Below are 24,185 nucleotides of genomic sequence, written 5' to 3' on the forward strand. Positions count from 1 at the left end.
CAATTCCTCCCTTACCCGAGTCCAATCCATCTCATCCTCCTCTGAGCTAACCAGCCCCTCCTCCATTCTTTCCGTAAACCCTTCGAAAGACTCTTCGTCAGATGGTGCTGCAAATATGTCTCGCAGTCTTTTTCTCTCTCGCTCCTCGAGAGTATCTGACTCTCGAGGAGTCTTACGCCCACGCCTGTCAGTAACAGAGCCACGAGGCTCAATCATAACACTATCCCCTCTCACAAAGGCCTCCTCCTCTGATGGCGGAGAAGTGGCAGTGATACCCTCCGCTATAGCACCACGACGACTAGAGGTATCAAGTTTCAACAGCGAACGATGAAAGACTGGATGGACCTTTAAACTAGACGGTAAACGTAAACGAAACGCAACAGAAGAAATCTTTTTAACGATAGGAAAGGGACCCAAATACCGAGGCGCAAACTTTCCCCCAGCCTGTTTAATATGTTTGGAAGATAACCACACCAAATCCCCTTCTTCCAACTCCTCCCCTGCCTGCCTGTGGCGGTCAGCCTGAGTCTTCTGCGTTGCCTTAGCTTCCAACAGTAAGCGACGGGCAACATCATGCAATGCAGCCATTTCCGTAGAGCGGTACACAGGGTCCGAAGAGACCACATTGGTCGACGGCGCCACACCTCCCCGTGGGTGAAAGCCATAAGTAAGCTCAAACGGCGTATGCTGACTAGACGTGTGCACCGCATTGTTGTAAGCAAACTCCGCCACCGGTAGCCACTTCACCCAAGCCGTGGGTTGATCTAAACAAAAACAACGCAAATACTGCTCTAAGAGCCCATTAACCCGTTCCGACTGTCCATCCGTTTGCGGATGGAAGGCGGACGACACGTTTAACTTAGTCCCCAAGCACTCATGGAAGTGTTTCCAAAAGCGTGACACAAATTGCGGAGCCCTATCTGAAATAATCACCTCGGGTGCTCCGTGCAAACGATAGATGTGCTTAGTAAATAGTAAGGCCAACGTAGGGGCCGCCGGAATGGTTGAACAAGGAATAAAATGAGCCAGTTTACTAAATAAATCCACCACCACCCAAATACAAGTATAACCCCCAGACTTAGGCAAATCTGAAATAAAATCCATGGAAATGATTTGCCATGGCCTCTCCGGAACAGGTAGAGACGACAACAACCCTCTAGGGCGCCCAACAGGCGTCTTACTCTGCTGGCAAACGGCGCAGCTGTCACAAAAGCGCAGAATGTCTTGCCGCATCTTTGGCCACCAGTAGCTCCTGGTGATAAGCTGTACGGTCTTGAACCTGCCAAAGTGCCCAGCCATGGGTTCGTCATGGTGGGCTCTAATCACCTCCAACCTGAGGGCCCCCACTGGTACGTAAACCTGCCCCCTACGCACCAATACCCCGTCTTGATCTTGGAGATGCGGCAGTATGGTACGGTTACCTGCTGAGAGCAGCATCAGTTGCTCCTGTGTCCACACATCATCTTTCTGAGCCTCAAGGATCTGGTCATGTAACCCGAGCTCATTATCTACAACACACAGCGAGGCAGTAGGCAAGATGGTCTGACATACAACCTGCTCATTGGTCTTAAATTCTGGCTTGCGGGATAAAGCATCGGCCCGCAAGTTTGCCTTCCCCTCCACGAACTGCACCTTGAAGTTAAACCTGGAGAAAAACAAAGCCCAGCGGATTTGACGCTGGTTTAACTTCTTTGCTGTTTGCAAGTGCTCTAAGTTCTTATGATCAGACCTGACCACGATCTGGTGCCGTGCCCCTTCAAGCCAGTGCCGCCACACCTCAAACGCCACCTTAATCGCCAACAACTCCTTCTCCCATATGGTATAGTTCTGCTCGAAGGGTGTTAGTTGCCGCGAGTAAAATCCACAGGGACGCAAGGTCCCTGAGGAATCCTTCTGAGACAATACAGCCCCCAACGCGTAGCTAGAAGCGTCCGCTTCTACCACGAATGGTTTGTCAACATCAGGATGGGTTAGTATGTTGTCCGATTGAAAACTAGACTTAAGTTGTAGAAACGCCTCGTGAGCTTCCCGCCCCCACACAAATGGCTGTTTCTTGCGCAGAAGCTGCGTCAAAGGTACCGTGAGCTTTGCAAAATTCGGAATAAACTCCCGGTAGTAATTAGCGAAACCTAAGAACCTTTGTACATCCTTCTTAGTCCTCAGCTCCTGCCATGAGTTGACGGCGTCAACCTTATGTGGGTCCATTTTAAGTTCCCTACCTGACACTACATGACCTAGGAACTCCACTTCAGGCACATGAAAGACGCACTTGGAAGCCTTGGCGAAAAGCCCATTAGCCCGCAGTCGGTGCAGAACCTGCTTGACATGTTGACGATGTTCTTTCTCGTCCTTAGAAAAAATCAAGATATCATCCAAATAAATCACTAAAAATTGGTCAATTAGGTCCCTGAACACATCGTTCATGAACCTCTGGAAGACCGCAGGAGCATTACAAAGCCCAAAAGGCATGACTCGGAACTCGTGGCATCCGAAACACGTGTTAAATGCCGTCTTCCATTCATCCCCTTCCCGTATACGGATTAAGTTATAGGCCCCCCGCAGGTCAAGCTTGGTAAAGACCTTAGCCCCTTGCACCCTTGATAACAGTTCCGAGATTAAAGGGAGCGGGTACCTATCCCGAATGGTGTATTTGTTTAGGATCCGATAGTCGCAGACCAGCCTAAGTTCCCCAGTCTTTTTGGCTACAAAGAATACTGGTGCCGCAGTTGGAGAACTAGAGGGGCGAATAAACCCCTTGGCTAAATTTTCATCTAGAAACTCCCGCAAAGCTTGCCTTTCCGGTACAGTCAAGGCATACAGCCTCCCTGCTGGCAGTTTCGCACCTTCTGCCAACTTGATGGCGCAATCATATGGCCTGTGCGGTGGTAATTTGTCCGCTTCTCTTTTACAAAATACATCAGAGAACTCCCCATACTCAGCAGGCACTCCCTCCATATCAGAATGAGTAACATTTAAAGTGCAACAATCCTGCCTCTTTAAGATCACTTTACGTGTTGCCCAATCTACTTGTGGGTTTACTACAGCTAGCCAATCCATTCCCAGGATCACATCATATCTAGGCAAGCTCGTAATATCCCACACAAACGTTCCCGTTACTCCCTGCACCTCCCACGTTACTGCTGAGGTTTCCTGGTTAACCACCCCAGTCTCCAGCAGTCTCCCATCTGCTCCTTCCACCCACACGTCGCATGCCTTGCGCACTTTAGGAATGCCATGCTTCTTAGCAAACTCAATATCTACATAGGAGACCGTGGCTCCTGAGTCCAGCAGTGCCAAAGTAGAAACAAGTTCCCTTCCCCCAACAGATAATGTAATGGGTACGAAAACATGCTTCCTCCCCTCAGTTGACTGCTTGAGGAGCCCTAGTGCGTTGGACTCACGTCGCACTAGGGCTGGCCTTTTCCCGAAAGCTGGGAAGGTTTCACATTACAATTTTTGGCAAAATGCCCAGCATTCCCACAGTACAAACACAGGCCCAGCTGCCTCCTACGGCTCTTTTCCTCTGTAGACAGCTTTTTAAAGACCCCAAGCTCCATGGGCTCTTCCCCCATCACCACAGGTGCCCTGGTTACATGCATGGGTGGCGCACACATTGCTTTTGAATGTTTACGAGCCTCGAACCTTGCGTCTAAACGCAGCACCTTAGCTACTAAGGCGTCCCAGCTTTCAGCCGGCTCCAAGCGTGCTAATTCATCCTGGAGCATATCACTTAACCCGGCAGTAAATAAAAGCATGAATGCATTTTCTCCCCAATCCAGCTGGTGGCGATACAGGTTAAACTTATTTAAGTAATCCAAAACAGTCCCCTTTCCCTGTTTCAACCGATACAGAGCCCACCCAGCGTTCTCCGTGCGGAGAGGATCCCCAAAAGTATCAGTTAACAACTTTTTGAAATTATTCAAATTGTCCTTGACTGGGTCATTTCCCAAAATTAAATTAGTGGCCCATTGTCCTGCGGGACCGGTCAACAAACTCAAAATAAAGGCCACCTTGCTAGTGTCTGTAGGAAAAGCATGAGCACTGAGCTGAGAAAAATAAAGCTCCACTTGTGCCAAAAAGGTTGGCAACTTGCACCTGGTTCCGTCAAAGCGTTCAGGAGTCAAAATATGTCCTTTCACGGCATGAGCTGTTTGGCTAACGGTCACAGCCGTTTGCAATTGGTCTAATTTGGCCCTTAACTCATCCATCGTCTTCCTGACGGGTTTATTGCTGCAATAAACCTTTTATGGGCGTCGGGCAATCTGTCAAGGACAGAACGCCACAAGATTCAAAGTAACAGAGTTTATTAGTTTACAGAACTCAAAAATGCCCGTAAAACACAAGGGCCAGGCAATTTTTGCCTTTAGGAGCAAAAAGGGGCAAAAAGTAAATGTTCAAAAGATAAACCGGATTAAACCGGAGTTTAATCCGGGTAAAAACAAACTGCTTTCTTCAGCCTGGGTATAAACAAAACGAAAGCCAAGGAACAAAAGATACAAAGAATGCAACTAATTGGCAGCAGATTCCTCTCTGCTGCCAACACTGTGTTTAGAGTAACTTGCGTCGCTCCCACACACACACACAGCAGACAGGATTCCAACACGAACAATTCAGCCAGGGATTTTAGCAGTAGAGTAGACCAGTTCCGTTCCGTAGATCAAAGCCAGAAGCAGACGTTTGTAGTTTTTCCAAGTCCAAGAAGGGGGGAAGACAAGCCGTGGTCAGTTCAGTCCGAGTTCTCAAAGCAGGAGATGGCGTCCGTCAAGAAGACGACGGAAGGTCAAGCTAATAAGAGTAAGCACAGGTTTGCACAAACAAATGCCCACACAATCCCTCCCGCCGTCTGACCCTGGATTCCAATCAACTTACGTCTCAGCACAGGAAAGCACACAAGTCTTCAGGGAAGCGTCCCACACACACACACGAATCCCAAGCGTTTGCCCAGATTACCTTGCCCGACGCAATTTGCAATTGCTCCCAAGCCCCATTTTATGCCAGTTACAAATCCTCATCACTGTCAGCTGTCCTCCTTAACCCGGGCGTTTCCTCATCACTTTCCTCGTCAGAGCTGGAACACCTCTGACTACGCCCAACAGCATCCCCAGCTGTGGATCCCGTCCCATCCCTCCAGCTAAGCCATGGGTCTAATCCTGAAGGTCCCCATTCATCTTCTGTCCCATCATGGCCAGTGGCACCCAATTCCTCCCTTACCCGAGTCCAATCCATCTCATCCTCCTCTGAGCTAACCAGCCCCTCCTCCATTCTTTCCGTAAACCCTTCGAAAGACTCTTCGTCAGATGGTGCTGCAAATATGTCTCGCAGTCTTTTTCTCTCTCGCTCCTCGAGAGTATCTGACTCTCGAGGAGTCTTACGCCCACGCCTGTCAGTAACAGAGCCACGAGGCTCAATCATAACACGTAGGTTCCGCTCCTATCAATCATAGCCTGTCTGGTTGACTGCTCAACAGTCAGATTTAGATTTCCTCTGTGTGGAACTGTTGCCAGCGGTGGATGTGAAGAGATCTGACAACCTAGAAGGATTAAGAACTCTCTTTTGGATGTCCAGATGGCTAATATCCCCCACTTTTGATTTGTTTTGGATGTTTAAAGAGAGCTAAGTGTAACTTCTTTTAATGCTTAGCTGCATGTGCCTTTCTGAATATTGTATATATGCATACAAGATGAGGTCTGAAAAGGGTTACAGGAAAATTGCCTCCTGTTCTACGCAGTTAGCTGTATTCACTGTATCCATTGGGACCATGCCCATTCTCCACATCAGTTGAATCTATAACTAAACTTGAAACATCTACATATTGGGATTTTGGCCTACATAAATAGTATAGTGTCTAGATCCAGGGAATTCATGCTACCCTTCTATTCTGCCTTGGTTAGACTACACCTGGAATCACACTGTGTCCAATTCTGGACTCCGCAATTGAAGGGATATGTTGACAAGCTGGAATGTGTCCAGAGGAGGGTGACTAAAATGAACAAGGGTCTGGAGAACACCCTATGAGGAGCGACTTAAAGAGCTGGGCATGTTTAGCCTGCAGAAGAGAAGGCTGAGAGGAGACATGATAGCCATGTATAAATATGTGAGGGGAAGTCATAGGAAGGAGGGAGCAAGCTTGTTTTCTGCTGCCATGGGGACTAGGGCACAGAACAATGGCTTCAAACTACATGAAAGGAGATTGCACCTGAACTTTAGGGAGAAAAATCCTAACTGTGAGAGCTGTTCAACAGTGGAACTCTTTGCCCCAGACTGTGGTGGAGGCACCTTCTTTGGAGACTTTTAAGCAGAGGCTGGATGGCCATCTGTCAGGGGTGCTTTGAATGTGATTTTCCTGCTTCTTGGCAGAGGGTTGGACTGGGTGGCCATGTGCTCGCTAAGATTCTATGATTGTTTTCTGTTTATTGCTTTCTCTAATTCCCAGTTCTGTTGCCTTTTTTTGTTCTCATCTGTAGTAAAGTTTACAATCTATAAAAACCAAAAACCACCATCTTGTATGAGTCTTCTCTTCCAATGTATAGTGATCTTTATACCTGAAATGTTCACACCAGCCAGAGTTTAAGAATCTTTTCTTTTCTAAAGTTGAACTGAAATGCTAAAATTAATGTTGGCTTTGACTAAGGCCACTTTTACAATTCACAATCATAGAACTGTGATTCTACTTGAATTTGTACTTTGGAAAAGCACTAGAAGCTTATGACTGCAAACTCTGGATACCATTTCTACAATGCAAATCTCAGATCCCGTAGGATCTGACAAGGTAGTTAAAATGGAATTGCAGTACTATAGTTCTAAATTATGCCATCTCAAAGAGTCATCTCAAAAACAATATTTGAAGGTTGACTCTCAGAAGGCTCAAAAGCTTAGTTGGTAGACATCTTGCATAGAGTTCCCATGTTTTCATCAAGAACTTTAGTGAGAGGTGCTTCACACATACATTCCAGTTGACTACAATGAATCACCTTTCCCAAAAACCAGAGAAAGAATCCCATGCCAAACTATCCATTCTTCCTATAGTGCATACTAGCTTATAGATGGTGAACAAAATTCTGAAGGATTGTGCCTTACTGTGACATCTCCACATGTGCCTCGTTTGTTATTCCTGGTATTTGTTGCTAATAGGTTTTTTTCTATCACCTTGGGCCTTCTAGATTTATGATCTTTCATTTATGGCTTGGTTCATTTATATCTTTACTAATTGTTTCCAGATAATGATGCTTCCTTCACTTTGTCAGATATATTGGCTATTGGTCCCATAAGCTTCAGTTCTTGCTTCATTACTGTTTGTGATTTATTAGGTTCAATGTGTGTTGTCGGTTTGTTTTTTGCTATTGTGTCACAGTAATCAGTTCTTTGGTTTGGACCAGGAGATGTTTCTACATTTGTTTTAAGGGCAGAAAGTGTATTGTCTTCTGCTACTTAATGTGTCATAAACAAATAATTTGTACAGTGGTGATAAGAATTTAAGCTCGGTTTCTTTGTCTTTCAGTGACACATCTTTCCTAATTAGTGCAGCATATACAAAGATAATGTTGTTTTGCTGTTTCTTTCATCAGTGGTCATTAGTATTGTCTCTCCTTCATGGCTATGGAACATTCTTTCTATTTCGAATTACCATATTTCTTGTTCAGTTACCCAGCAAACTGAAGTTACATGTGATGTTTGTGACCCTCAAGTGCTTTGGTTCAAGCAAGGAACTGAACACTTGCATTAATTATCTTCAAGCATGCTTTTGTTGCTGTTGTTGTTGCTTTTAAGTACTTGGTTTTTTCAATAACACAATATCACACGTTTCAAGAGGCCCCCTCAGTTTCAAAACTATGGATCATGTGGGTTTCTGTTGAAGATAAAAAACTTTACTTCACAGAAGTAGATATTAGAAGTTTCCTCATCTCATAAACATTTTTATTTTGTTTATATCCCTCTTTTAAAACAGAACACATTTTATATCCCGGTGACTTGATATATCTGATATTTTGATGAGGCAGTACTCTCATCTTTACCGTGTTCAGGAATCACTTTGCATAGAATATGTGCATGTATTTGTAATTATTTCCTTTTGCTAGCATAAAGGAATAAGGCAAACTTTTTTTCTCAGGTTTGGATAAATGAACAGTTTTCAAGAAGGTTTGGACCTTCTTGAAAACTGTCCCAGGTTTGGACTTTTTTTCTGTGCAGAAAAACAAATAAACTCTGCACCCCACATTTTTCTTCAAAAAAAGTAGCATTCTTTGAACCCACAGTACTTTTTGCACTTAAAAGTATTATAATTCATATAAAAAGTACATTTCCTGTATATACAAACTCAACTTCTCAGCAAAAACAAGTTTTCTATGTGAAGTATCCAATTTTTCTATGCAAACCTGCAAAAACATCTAATATTTTTCAACCACAAGTAACTTTTGGTCAAAAGTCATCCTGATGGTGGAGAATCTCACTGCATCCAATTTTTTCTAAATGTGGTTTCCTGACAATGTGGAGATCCCTTTTTCATAAAGGATTAGAATATTCCCATCCTTTGCATAGATTTAGTGATCATGAACTTGAATTTTGATGGTGATTCTGGGAAATATTCTGATGCATACATTCAATTTGAGAGCCACTAATCTTTCTCATATCACTGCTACATTCATCATCCTCTTCTCTTCTTACGATGATCGGAAGAATACATTGGCATGATTATCAGTGAGGAAAAAAAAGAGGAAGCAGAAGTGTTGCTGATATCCTCAGTAGACATTTCCAGTGGTGGCAAATAATATCAAAAAAGCAAACTAGGCAATGGCCAAGAGGGAGGAATTAGGACATTCTACTGTTGTTAACTTCCATCAAGTCAACTACAAGCTATGGCAACCCAATGAATGAGAGACCTACAAGTCATCCTATCATCAACAACTCTGCTCAGGTCTTGCAGACTCAAGGTGTGGCTTGTGTGATCAAATCTGTCCATCTGGAAAGTGGTCATCCTCTTTCTTACTGCTGTCTACCTTACCAGGCATGATCATCTTTTCTAATGAATCAGGTCTTCTCATGATATGGGCAAAGTACAACAGTCTCAGTTCTGTCATCTTTGCTTCTAGGGATAATTCAAGCCTGATTTGCACTAGGATGCAGCCGTCCATGCTATCTATAGAACTCTTTTTAAGCACTATTATCTCGACTTAGCTTTCCTCACCATCCAGCTTTCACAATCATGAATAATAAAGGTAAATATGATGACATGAACCATTCTAACTTTAGTATGCAGTGATATATCTTTACATTTCAGGATCTTTTCTCATTCCTTCATAGCTGCTCATCCACATCTCAGTATTCTTCTGATTTCTTGACTTCAGTCTCCATTTTGATTAAAGGCTGGGCCAAGGTATAGAAAATCGTGAACTATTTCAATGTCTTCATTGTCAACTTTCCAACACTTAGTCAGAAATCATGAATGGAGATGTTTTATTTGCTATGTCAATCAACAGATTCAGGAAGACAAGCCCAAACACTCATACACTTATATGGAATGCTGCATTTGGTTGAATTAGACACTATTTTTGGAAACCAGATTAGGTATCGTACACTGTATTAATGTGTTACAATGTTGTTAGTTTATTTGTTGATTTTGTTGATTTTGTAGATTGTATTTTATGTTCAGTTTTCTCAATAAAAGTTTTAAAAGTTGCTTTTAAAAGAATGCAAAGGGTTAACTGTGGCTATCCCAGCTGATGTATGGCACTTGGGAGATGTGATATAATACACTACTCATAATCTAATCAAAACGAACTTACAGAAATGTATTTTGTGAAAGACCAATACTATGTTTTATATATTCTAGAAGACCTGTAATCACAATATATGCTTCCACTTTGTTTTTGTAACCTCCAACTCTCTCAGTTCTAGCAAGGAGTTTTGAAAAGTACAGTAGTCTCCTTTTTAAAAAGTTCCAGCTTCTCTCGTCTCCTCCCAGTTTCATCCTTCATGCTCAGCTTACTTCAGTTGGTGCAAACTAAATTCAAGGTGCAAAAGTAGTTTTCACTCAATTCAGCAGAAGCGAGAAGAGAGGAGGGATGTATAGTTGCCCTTTGCAGTAAGTTCAGGCAAGAGCACACTGCTGTAACCTTCCTGGTTTTATGTCTTCCCCCACCATAATAACTTTGCCGTCTTGCCCCAACTTTGATATTATGTGGCCATACATTTCTTGGTATTTACATTTGAAATGTTGGAGGGAATGTGTTCTATTTTTAAGATATGTTACAAATGTATGCTGTCTCCCCAAATCCATGAAAATAGCATTGCAAGGACATAAAACATATATTCACACCAATACTGTCATCCTGAAAATTGTTTCGGGTTAGTTTCTCTCTTAAAAATCAAAATGTATTTATTGCAGTGTGATACACATTGCATTTTGTAGGCTCTTTAAAGTCAGTTTACTGTGCTATTAAATATCCTTTGTGGCCAAGATCAAACTCTCTTTATATGCAACTGACCTTCAGTATCACAAGCTGCATTGTGACAATGTGAGGGCAGGCAGGTCTCTCTGTGTATTATTTTCCCTTAGATATTGCAGTATTTATTTGAGTGTCTGAAAGGTATGATAATAGCACAGTGATTATCATAAATACTGATTTATGAGTCTGGCACCTTTTAATATCAAGTTAAACTTTAGTCATAAAGAAAGCGACTAGGAAAGACAGAGGATGGGTGATATGAGCAAGTTTTATATCTTTCTGTGGTTTTATAGGCATAGCTAGATGTGACAACAAATACAGCTTTGATAGAAATGGTAATCTTATGTCCACTATGTCTTATGGCGTTACAGTGAGCTCCTAAAAATAGAAAATCAGTCCTGTCCAATCCAGAGCATTGGCAAAGGTATTATTTGGAGACCTACTCTCAGCATTCTGTAGCCAACATGGTCAGAGGCAAAGATTTTGGGAACTATAGCCCAAACAAATAACTTATTCATTTATTTAATTATTTGCCACATTTGTAGCCTGCCTTTCTCAACCCCAAAGGTACATATAAAACACATATCCAACATATTAAAATTTTTACAAAATTAAAGTTAAACTATAACATTAAAACCTAACAGTCAATTAAAATCACGCTGTCCGAGAGACATAATCTAAGCCATTCCATGATCGTTGTACAAATATACCTGTATTATTGCACTATGCTCTTGACCAAAGGCTTGATTTGGTTTCAAGCTTTAGCTGTATCTGTCAAAGAAATATGTAGAGATCCATAAGGAGATATTATAAATCCATATAGTCAGCCGTCCACATTTGTGGGTTTCACTTTTGCAGGTTATTCGCGGATTTGATTAATATGTTCTGCCTTGGAATCTCTAGGTCCCCCAGCATGATTCTGTGGTCAACTTCTTTCAGAGTTTGACCATAGAGTTGTGCCAAAGGATCTAGAGATCTCTAAAGAGAATAATTATCTAGACATTTGTAGTTCCTCCAGGATAACTTTATGATCAAGTCTATGTTGCACTATTAAACAGTGGTTCCCAAGATTTGATCATCTAGGCATCTAAAGTTTTAAAACAATCCTAGTTCCACCCAAAATGATAGAAAAGTACTGCTTCTGTAGGAAATTATTCATGCAGTCAAAGCATATGTATGTTTTGCTGGGCTTCAACTCCCATCTGCATAACTAACGGTGAGGAAAACTGGGAGCTAAAGTCCAACAATTTCTGGAGGGATGCATAATTCTCATCTCTACCTGATACTATTCTTCACAAGAAGATTTTGTGAGGTTGGAAATAGTGATGGGAAGGAATGCTCATAGCCAAGAAATGTATTTGTTTGTTTGTGAATTTACCTAATACGAACCTCCAAGAAGCAAATGGAGACCCAGATACAATTTCCAGCCAGAAAGCTGTACTTTTCCAAGCTTCTTATGCATTCCATAGGGACATAAAGCATTCACTAAGAAAGAAAAATGCACACATTGCTCACATTTGCACAAACATGGTTTATTCAGTGAAAGCCTTTGGTAATCTGGGTATTTGGGAATTCAGAGGGGAGAAGGGGAAGAATAATTGGGTTTTAAGCAGTTTTTTGTTTTACTTTTTTTTAAAGCATGAACATTCTTTTCCCCAGTAATTTGTACCAGAGGTACTGTTTTGAACAAAAATACTACATTAAAAAGTAGATCTGCAGCCTTTCTACTACATTTAGAAAATACTGTTTGCCTTGAAATGTTATAAAGTGGCCCCTTGGTATCGGCTGAGGTGTGGTTCCAGGACCTCACTGGATGCTCAAATCTGATTATATACAATGGCATAGTTAAAATGGTTTCCCATATATAAAATTGCAAAGTCAAGGTTTACTTTTTGAACTTATTTAAAATAAACTTCAAGCAATGGATGGTTACAGCATCCATGGGTATGGAAAGCCTAATGCACCTTATTTTTTGAAGATTTGAGTCTAAAGACATCAGAGTCTTCTAATCTCGGAAACTAAGGAGGTTCCTCCCTGGATTGTACTTGGATGGGAAACTGCCAATGATTTTTTAATCCAAAAAGCTAACCTTAATTTTGCAGTTTTAAATAAGAGGCACCATTTTATTAAGCCATTGTGTGTAATGGGACTTCTACAGATATAGCGTTCAATATATGTATGTATATATATATGAAAAACAAACACTAAAACACAAAACTGTTCAAAATCATTTTATCCTTTCTCACCAAAGAATTTCCATATACCCAAATTACCAATACCTTCCTTGCTTTTCCTGCATGGCAGGGAGTTGGACTAGATGGCCTATGTGGTCTTTTCCAACTCTATTATTCTATGATTCTATGATTCTACTGAATAAGCTATGTTCGTGAAAATGTTAAAAATGGATGCATTTTTCTGTCTCTATGGAATGCATTGCAAGCCTGGAAGTGTATGATTCTCAAGCTGTAAATTGCATCTGGGTCTGAATTTCAGAGGATGGAACTGACAAAGCTATCTTTGAGTATTCTTGACCTAAAAACCCTATGAAATTCGAGGGGTTGCCAAGGTTGATAGGCAGCTTGAAGGCACACACAAACGTGAATACATTTTGAGAGGTATTCACCTCTCTCTTCTTTGTTCAATAATGTTGCTACAGGATATGCCACTTTCAGCAAAAGGGAGGCAATTCCTAGAGAAACTGTTATTAAGCCTAACCCTCAGAACTTCTGCAGTTATCATGAAAGTGCAAGAGCCACCGCACAGCAAACTGTACCTTACAAGGTCCAGAGACTTTCTTATCAATAGATAGCTTGCCCACAGGAACTAATGCCCTTTTCACCTCCTAATATTAACAGTAATAAAGTTCTCAGGAAAGGACACATCTGTCTTTTTAACTGCCTTCCCCCTGTTGCAGACCCATAATTTACCGTGTAGTGTTAGCAAAAGGAGATGGATGTTGCCTTAGCCATTTTACCAATCATAACACATGATAACTCAATCCATTTTCAGAATTCTAAATTATTACTACAGATTTTTTTTTTTAAAAGTGTCAGGGGTCTAATAAGATTCTAATATATTATTGACCTAATCCTTTTGTTTTCTTTTATTTGCTTTTGACAGACTGAAGCATTTTCACAAGCTGGAAAATGTGCCATGGGATCGACAGTATAGCTTTTCACTCACTCCCTCTTTTTCAAGGTGTCTAAATGCTCAAGGTTAAAGTGGACATTATAGGAAACATGAGGAAGATAGTGATTCTGCAATATAATTTGAAGTACTTATTTATAACTCCCTCATAAAACATTAAACAGAGAAGGAACTGATTATTAACCTGTGCCTTGAATATCAAAGGGGGTAGAGTAGGGATTGGAAAGAGGGCAGGACCAGCAATGACAAGAGCAAGAGAATGCAGATCAAATTGTTAGTCATTGGATGCTGACATGATTCATTTAATTGGTTGGTCTAACGCTTGTTATAAACCCAACATTTATCCTTATACTGAGAAAGGATGATAAATGAAAAAGTGAGAACATTATTTTTAAAATCAAATGAATGTGAATTATTGGCAATCTAATCAATCTTTAAGTTATTTAAGTCAATGACAACAAAACAAAATCTATAATAATCATGACCAGAAAACTATTAATCATTAACTTGGGACCAGGGATGAAAAAAAATCAAAATTATTTATTCAGTGTTTGAAAAAGAAAAACTCTTCATATAGAAAATCATCACAGTTGAGGACTTTCCTTGGCAAGAAACCCAGCAAACGTTTGTATTGACTCAGATGTTGGATTCCATTGACTTCTTGCTATATTTTGGTATATTTGGAAGATTCTCCTTTAGGGTTTCATTCAGATTTCTCTAATTCTTGGTTTCTCTTTTAATTCTGGATTTCCTGTCTCAGCATGTGGTCAGACTAAATGACCTTTGAGATGATTTCTTACTCTACAATGCTAAGATTTTGCTTCTATGGACCTGTCTCTACTATGGGCCTGTCTACACTGTTGTCAGCAAAACTCCAGAGCAGCCTTGCACTTTGGAGTTGGTGTGAACAACTGGACTAGTTCTAATTTGAACGAGTCCATTGTTCCAATGAGTAAGTGCTGCCCATTCCCTTTTACCTGAGCTTCACAGCACAGGGAAAAGGGAATTGAAGTTACTCAGGTCTGTCCTTTGTCCCTGCAGCAGACAGCCATAGAGCTCTAGCGAGCTCCTGGCCATTGCCAAGTCAGAACTTTTTAGAGCTCTTTGTCCAGCTAGCATGGTGACAAAGGACAACTCAGATAATTCTCACCATTTAGCAGGGCCAAACTGGGTTCAACTAGAGTGGATGGTTCATGGGCAGAGCGCCTCAGAATCTGGGACCAGTCCAAAGCAGCAGTGTTCTGGGCTGGCCCCAGATTTAGGTGACTGTGTAGATGAGCCTGCAAGTTTGGGAAAGATGTTTGACTTTCGCTCTCATTCTTGAACTATCTTCAGAATTTCTTTATTTTAAATTTGTTCCTGGGAGGTCTCCAGATTGTATTTCATAGATGGAGGCAGCAGAGGCACCATTCTAGCAGAGGTCAGGAGAGACATCACCATACACCAAGTCATAGAGTAAGCATGTTTGTGGTTGTTTCCTTGTTGGGCATCTCTGTAGCCTGAATGAAGGGCAAAAAAGTAATACCAAATGTTCTTTCATGTCTTGATGGTCATGGAAGTTATAGCATTTTGAGTGCAAAAGTATATTTTTCTCTTACTTGGTTAATAGCTGTGTCCCTTATTCTGTGGTCCAATGATGTCCTAAAATGTAATTATTGGCATCATTGTATTGTGTTGGACATGGTACAAGCTGGGGAGAAGTGTGTGTAGTATTGGACACTTAGCTGCCTTCCCAGGATCCCTGTAAATTTAATCTCAAAATCAGGTATTGAATGCATCTTATCTCTTTATGAATGCACATTGATGTATACAGGTCTGAATTAGGTTGAGTTAATCCTCTTGGAAAATTAGCTTCCATGGTAAGCTTTAGCTAAAGGGATAGTGAAAAATTAGAGATAAATGGGGTGTTTCTAATTTTTTTAATGCTGTAAATTTTGTAAGAGACAAGACAGATTTGATTCTCAGATCTAAGGTATTCTTTTATATTCATTGTTTTCCTGTAGTTTCTCAAACATACATTTACTGCAGAGCACTCATTCCTGTTTATTTGCTATGATTTCAGTAAATCTCTGTACGGCTCAGGTCCAGTTTTCTGAAGGACCATTTCCCCCTTTATGAGCTTGGATGTGTTTTGAGATCTTCTGGGAATGCCCTTCTTTCTGTCTCATCACCCACACACATATTTCTGGTGAAAGTAGAGGTGAAGACCTTATTAGTAACTGCTTTCACATTCTGAAGCTTTAGACTGATACGATCCTTGCTATCCTTCTATATGCACATGAAGATTTTTTTTCTTTGTCTTGGAGGACTGATGGCTCTCAGGGAAAGAGTATTTAATAATGTTCTGAATTGTCTATAGCTGTTGTTTATATATAGACAAGTTTTAACTTCTAATTCTATTTTAAATTTTCCAAGCTGTGAACTTTTAAAAAGGCCATGGGCTCCATAGAAACTTCTTTCCCGCACCACATTTCAGTTGAGTGGATTTTCTTCCTAGCATCTTTCACAACCATCCAGGTAACAACATTAACCTTATAAATCACAGATTTTGGAGAAATATACATTGATTCATACAGCCAGAGGAAATTTTTTAACTAAAAATGCCTATATATTTTAAATATGCTAAGCCCTAGGCCCTCCAAGCTTCCCGTGAAATTTGGCTAATATGTCAGCTGATTAAGAATGCCCAGATTCACTTCAAATTTTGCTTTGGGCAATATTTCAGTGGCACCTCTGCCTGTCATCAGTGCAAGCTAATTACTGGGAGTTGTGATACTGCCATCTAGACAAAAGGAATATTCTGCCAAGCAAGAGACTGACAATGCTACCTGTAGTTAATATTCAGACAGCATAACTCTAAATCAAATAACCATGCAACAGCATAGGTTTCACCTGAGTGGACAACGTTACAAGGCTCATTTTAATAATAAAAATGATTTAACTCAACCGTTGTTGCCCCAAGCAGAGGGAAACTTTCCATGTAAATAGTCAATTAGCAACTTTAATGCTAACAAAATTCTTGCTGCATTCACCCAAATTAAAATCTGTTGTGCTTCACAGGAAAATACAGACGTTATTCCTGTCCTCATTATGTACTTCTCAAGGTTAATGATATTACAGCTGAAGCAGAGTTTCCCCTTCAGATTGACAATTGTCTGAGTCCAGTCCACAGGTATACATTTCCACAGCACTCAATAAGGTGTATTAAATTTCACTCTATGAAGTGTCTACTTCTATCAAAAACAAAACAGCACAAAAACAGCCAATTTCAGCATTCTTAAACCAGTGGCTATGCTGACTACTGGGAGTTGCAGTCCAAAACATCTAGAGCAGTGGTTCTCAACATGTGTGTCCCCAGGTATTTTGGCCTACAACTCCCAGAAATCCCAGCCAATTTACCAGCTGTTGGGTTTTCTGGGAGTTGAAGGCCTAAATATCTGGGGATCACTGATCTAGAGGATCACATTTTACCCATCAGTGCCCTATCTCATACATTATCCGACATGGCTTATGGAACTGGGTATCTTTAGCTAGAAGAAAAAAAGGTTGAGAGGGGACATGATGGCCATGCTTAAATACCTGAAAGGATATTATATCGAGGAAACTAGGTCACAGAGCAATGGAGTCAAATTGCAGGAAATGAGATTTATCCTAAACATTTGGAAGAACTTTTTGATGGTCAGAGCTGTCCGCCACTGGAAAATGCTGCCTTGGAGTGTGGTGGAGTCTCCTTTTCTGTAGATTTTTAAGCAGATGCTGGAAGGAGATCTATCAGGAGTGCTCTGGTTGTTTATTCCTGTATGGATGGCCCTTGTGGTATCTTCCAGCTTTATGATACTATGATTCTATGTATCCCATGATGACCAACAAGTGCCTATTGGAAACCATCCCTGTTCTGACATTATTCCCTAGAAAATGGTACATAGATGCCTACAACTATTACCATTTCCCCTAATTTCAGTGTGCAGAATCTAGGATGGAATTTTAAGACCAAAATGGCACCATCTATGTATAAATCAGTTGGGAGGTAATCAGCAATTTTGAGGAAAGACCAAGATTTGTGGAGGTCCAAAAACATCTTTGAAAAAAAGGGGGGGGCAGAAATGGCAGTTTTAGCACATGCAGCAAGAATGGAAAGCTAAGCAAATGTTTGAAGAGGGATTGGAAGAATATTATTTCAACTGAAATGCTCTACACTGTTTTAATGCAATTCCCACATTTACACCTTTGTTAATCATGTCTCAGATTTCCATTTTGTTTGATTCTGAGATGGCATGAGTTGAAGGCTCGTTAGTCTGTTATTCAACATTCTAATTAATTTAATGCTTTAAACCAGCTAAATGTTTTACATTCCAGTGTATCAACTGGGAAAATGGAGAAACAACTACCCCGTGGTTTGTATGTGTAGATTGTATGTGTGTTCTGTTCTTTTGATCTGGGACTGAACAAATTCTCTCCTGTGTCATTCATGTAGGAGAGATTTGCAAATATGGAAGGATAATGAGCATTTGGTCCTAAATCTATTGTTCTCAGAACCTAATGAACAATGTAGAAATCGATTTCCAGGGAAATAAATATTAAATATTCCATCAGCTTTCACATGTTCATGCATTAGAATGTGCTATAAAGTTAATAGAAATTGTACTGGGCCAGAATTTAGAAAGAAGTTCAAAAACCATATCATTTGGATTTTCCCATGTAACCATTTTTCCAAGTAGCACTAAATCCGCTTTTTTAATTCAGTGCTCTTGTACATGAGCCATTGGTCTCTATGGACCTCATCAGATGCAGTGAGAGAAGCGTCTTCTCCCCACTTCTCTTGCTACTGGCACAGAGTTCCACGGAGCCCATCATATGATGCAGGATTATTTCTAGCAAGATTCCGTGGGGCTTCATGTCTGCAGCTTTGTCAGAGGAGCCCAGAATGTACACCCACCTCATTGAACAAGGCAAGATATGCCAAAGAGAAAGTGGGGACAGATGGGGAAATGCCATGGGAAGATAGAGTACAGACCCTGATTGTAGAGAACAGAACATGACAGTTCCCTCTGTTGCCTCATTATTTCCCCCACTGTCCCTCATTTTACTATAAATATTCAGCTTTAATCTATGGAATCATGGAGCATGTAGTTTGACAAATTACTAAAGCTATCCAACACAAAGTTCTAAATATCCCATGGGACTTCATACCTCAGATTTCTATAGAATGAAGCCATGGCAACTGAAGTATCATCATAATGCTATAATGGTGTGATATGGAAGAGGACAACCTTGATGTGGTGGTATCTACTTGAGTCGATCAGGAAGGGAGACAGGAGATACAGCTTGGAAAAGATTGTCAGGAATATCAACCTAATTTTATTTCATAGCCAAAGGCTTAGGTTTTCCTGCGCGTACTGTAGTAGGTCGCAGATGTGACATTATCAGCACCCATTCTTCAGGTTGGACACTCATATTTTAGTGGGAAGCAATGTAAGATTTTTTTTCTGATAATGAAAAAGAAGCCTTCCAGACGGCTGTTCAAAACTCATAATGACTCAATTATCCCACACTTTCTGTGTGGATTTAAAACAGATCACATTCAAAGACATGAAACCCTGAAATTTTAAGAGGAGAAAATACCTTCATTTGGCTGAAAGCGGGAAATGGATTTATGGTGCTATAATGATGGATCTTAAGATTTTACTTTTTAGTATGCCAGTAACCTTATGCTCTACACTGAAGCATTAGGAAATAATCTATTCTAAATACGGGGATGAGAAAAATCATTTCATCCTATGGGAGATCCTAGCAATTTTGTTTTGAGCTGTGGGATTTAACCACAATCAAGTTTCTTATAATTAGGTCAGCAATATTGGGGGTTGCAGGGAGAACTCCATACAAGGTAGGTCTATCAATAATTCATACATTTGTTGGTTGGTATCTTGGATACCCAAGAAGTGCCAGTGAAGCAATAACTCAGTTCTAGCTCCTCTGAGATTTAGAAGCTTAAATGTCTATTATGATAGAGATGGAGAGCTCATGAGACATTCAAGGAGAAATAAAGGTTTAAGCTATTTACAAATACTTGTCTTCATTCCATATAATCTACATTAAAGAATATTGACAGGTTCCGTATCTAGGCTAATGTGAAATGACAGATTGCTCAGATCTGAACACTGGAAAAGGCCACAGGGCAAATGAGTCAATGTAGCTTCTCTACCGGCTTTGCATCTCAAAAGTCCCTCTGGCCAGCATTCAGCACAAACCAATTTCATACCCCCAGTGATGATGTCAGCTGAAAAAAAGAGGAAATGAGAAATAGATCTGTTGAAGCTACTATTTTCCCCTTCCCCTTGGTAAGATACTTGCTGGTTTGGGATTGATAGAAAGTCTTTTATTAGATATTCCTCCCTATTCCCTGCTTTCCTGTAAAAAAAAATCTGTTTTATTAATTCCTTCCTTATTATTTGAATTTCTCATCTGTGAGAATCAAGGTCAGTTTTAAAATAACCCCGGCATATATGCAAGAGATTAGCAGGCTGATCTGATATGTGTTTCCTTGGAAGCAGGTCCTGTTGAGCTCAATGGAGCTTTATTAGTTATGACTTCAATTTGTAGGACCAGAATGCAGGTTGAACTATAATAATAACCACCATCCACCCTTCATGCTTGCTTATGGCATAGTTTGCAATGAACAGAAACAAAAACCTGAGACCTAAGCCCCAACTAGACCGCAAATTATTACAGTTTGAAACTGCATTAATATGGCAGTGTAGATGAGGCCCTAATATGTTAGCAATGCTACTGCCTGCATCTTTGGAATCTATTTGACAGTGTAAGTCATAGCTCATCAAGTCACCGATAACTCATAACTACAACGTAGAGAGGAAAGGAGTATTGACTTTGTCACATGAAGATGCTATTCTAAAGCATACCCATTATCATAGAGAGTGAATTCATACTAGAATGTGCATCTTCAACATAGCACCTCTCTTTATTAGTGCACTAAATTACCAGACCATGGTCACACAATCATACTTCTGCATACTGTTATAGCCCCACCTTCCTGCACTCTCACTGCTTGGAATTTCTTTCTCGGTATTGTCAATGGTTAACAAAATAAAAGAAAAATATAACTGGAAAACATTTAAAAAATAAAACACAAAGCTTGAGAATAGTGAGGGAGAGGGAAAAGAGGGGAAAGGGGCCGGGCTGTGGCAGCAGTAACCAGCTGCTATAAATCACTACTGACCGAGAGGTTATGAGTTCGAAGCCCGGTTCGGGTTAAGCCTCCGACCATTAATAGCCCCGGCTTGCTGTTGACCTATGCAGCCACGAAAGACAGTTGCACCTGTCAATTAGGGAAATTTAGGGACGCTTTATGCGGGAGGCTAATTTACAACACCATAAAACTGCCAGTAAAACACGAGGAAAGGAATGCGGAAGTACAGCCACCACTGGATGGTGAAGCAACAACTCCTCTGAGTCTGTCTAATGTATGTTGTTTGTCTGTTGGCATTGAATGTTTGCCATATATGTGTTCATTGTAATCCGCCGAGTCCCCTTCGGGGTGAGAAGTGCGGAATATAAATACTGTAAATAAAAGAGTGAGAGAGGAGAATCTCTCTACCTTATGCCACTTTCTTGCCAACATTGATGGAGATGGGGCGGGGTATAAAAATAAAATTATTATTATATTATTATAATAGAAGCAGGATACACTAATCTCACAAGATAGGTGACAAGAATATTGTGAGATAGTGAATTATTGATGGTTTTTTTCTTGTCAATAGCAGGGAATGGGTTACTCACTAAGAGAAGGCAGATCAGCAGCAGGATGTGTGATAGGCACCATCACCAGCTTGAGTGCTGATTTGCCTGCTCTGTGCAATAAAGTCCTATTTCTTCCACCCAATTCATTGTAAGATATATAGATGGCACCCTCATCAGCCTCACATAAGAACATGAAGCTGCTTTATTCAGTGTCAGACTCTCAGTCAATTCAAGACAATCATCCTGCATAAGTATTTCCTAGCACCGCTCCTCAGATTGTTAAAATGGAGATTGCACTTGCCACTTTATGCATGCAAAGCATGTGTTCTTTTTCCATTGAGCTATAGGTCTCCCTCCCAGTTTTGATCCTGTAACAGCTTTGAGGGTAGCAACAGTCAATCATACATTTATAACCCTTATGTTAAATTATTGTAAGATACCATAATGGAACCTAACATGGAAATGTATGAACCATGATTAGGTGGAATAGACTTGGTTGTCAACAGATAGCATTCTTGTGATCCATTTCTCGCTCTCCTCATATCACACACAGCATAAAACCTGTTTGACCTTCCCATGCCCCTGGATTTTCTTACACACCTATTTAGCGGATTCAATAAATTGCTCAGAACAGGAACCAAATTTACATTTCAAGTGAATGGTGGCACATTTGTTATGACAATTAGACTCCCTGCAACCAATAAGTCTTATAAACTGCACACAATAACAAAAGTGTATTTATGTTTACTTCAATAGCTACCGAAATACCTTAAAAGGCACCAGATCCTGCTCTGCTATTGAAAGATAGGTGAACATGTAGGCAAATGCACTGATTCAATGGGTCTACTCTATTTGGGACTAACAACAGGATTCAGCCCATAGTGAAATACATAGTGTTTATACTGTAGAATTAATGCAGTTTAATAACATTTTAATTGGTGTGGCTCAATTCTATGGAATTTTTCAAGGTCTTTAGCCTTTCATGCGAAATATTGCTGGTGCATCCCCAAACTAGAAACATCAAACAGTGCAGATGCACACAGTGAAATTTTAGTAAGTACGGCAGTCCCCATGTTACCAACAAGATAGATTCTGTAGGTTTGTTCTTAAGCTGAACTTGTTCGTAAACCAGAACAGGTACATTTTTCAGTGTAACTCCAGATATATAGATATAGATAGCTATAGATATATAGATATAGATAACTATAGATATATAGATATAGATAGATGTGTGTGTGTGTGTGTGTGTGTGTGTGGATATATATATATATATATATATAGAGAGAGAGAGAGAGAGAGAGAGAGAGAATGTATATGTACACACACACACATACACGCATGTTGCTCGATTTATGATTTTAAAAATGCCAATTTTTCAATTGCATTTTTCCTTTATTGTAAAAAAGTTTACTTAATTTTATTTTATTGTTTATGAGTTGCCTTGGGTTCCATACAAGGAGAAAAGCAACATGTAAATGTGATAAAGAAATAAGATAAATAATAACTAAATATACTGCACATTGGAGTAGTGGAAGAGAGACTTTTTTTTACAGAAGTTATGTTATTAGGAATAACCCTGCATTTCAGAAATTTTCTTATATTTTAGAGTTGGTTATTGGTGCCTCTGGCTTCATAATGTGGTGCAGAACTATAAGAAATGAAAATTATATGAATTTGTAGGTAGAACCAATTTTCATCTTCATACCACATGGCATCATGTTTTGGCTATTTACAAGTAATTTCTTCTTCCTCATCTGTGTTTACTTCATGTATTTATTCGTTTATTTTTAGATTTGATTTAAAGGTCTTTGTTAGATTCCAGTGGAATCACTGAGGCTTAATATTAAAACAACTTCTTATGATAAAGTTGCCGTTTTCATCTGAAAACTCATTTGGACTTCTACCTTTTGTAGGTTTTAGAAGATAAATCCACTTGCTTGGAGAGTTCGGATTTTTTTTATTACAGGAAGAAAGGGAATAAATGATCATATATCAGCTATATTTAAAAGAATTGAAAATTCAACTAGTATCATGACATCTTTGTTCAGGAATTTGGGCAGACCTCCATAAATCTATTTCCAAGGCTGAAAAGATGACCTGCAGGAATTTTTGCATTTGCAATGATTCTGTATATGTTCTTTCGGGATAAAAACCTTTTTTCTAATTTTCAGGATAACTGTTCTTCCAGATGGGAGCCTACGGATCCTGAATGCCACCAAATCTGATGAAGGAAAATATGTCTGCCGAGGAGAAAATGTTTTTGGTTCAGCAGAGATAACAGCTTCTGTGTTTGTTAAAGGTAAGACTAGGCTGGGATTTGTATATTTAACTTTCTTTAACTGTTACATCTTTGAAAAAAGTCAAAAATTCAGTTTGTCTTAGTTCTGCATCAATCTGTGGGTTTTTTAAAGTCAACATGAAAATATGTATTCCTTCATATATTCAATGTATATATCCCTTCCCATGAATAAGTACTCTCAATGAGACTTGTGAAAGAAAACCAAAGGCTATCATCAACATAATTTAAAAAACAACAATATAAATAGAGGTGGGTAGCTGTAGAAAGCTATGGGTCTGCATTTAGCTTCCCAAGAGACCATTTCACTCCCAGGGAATACCTCTTTTAATAACAGTGGTAAGTGGAAATGACCTAGGGAGACACAAATATTGTATTTCCATGCCCTCCAATGGGCATTAAAGGAGCACAAACATTGGATCCCTGGGGGGCTGTGAAGGCAGAAAATAGTCCTGAAGGCCATGGGGTACACATTACCCATCCCTGATATAAAGTGCAATCATACAGAATTATAATACAATCCTAAAAGCACATTGAAAACATAG

General features: G+C 40.1%; 1 protein-coding gene across 6 annotated transcripts in view; it reads left to right on the forward strand.

Moving 5' to 3' along the window:
• cntn5 (contactin 5) overlaps positions 1–24,185 on the forward strand; it is an 870,111-nt gene that overhangs the window by 739,730 nt on the left and 106,196 nt on the right. For all 6 annotated transcript variants that reach the window (XM_062977117.1, XM_062977120.1, XM_062977119.1 and 3 more), the window contains one exon: positions 23,516–23,643. In XM_062977117.1, the coding sequence (XP_062833187.1) occupies positions 23,516–23,643 (128 nt within the window). The remainder of the gene's footprint in view (positions 1–23,515; positions 23,644–24,185) is intronic.

This window comes from Anolis carolinensis, chromosome 3 (assembly GCF_035594765.1).
Source record: "Anolis carolinensis isolate JA03-04 chromosome 3, rAnoCar3.1.pri, whole genome shotgun sequence".
NCBI classification, from domain to species: Eukaryota; Metazoa; Chordata; class Lepidosauria; order Squamata; family Dactyloidae; genus Anolis; species Anolis carolinensis.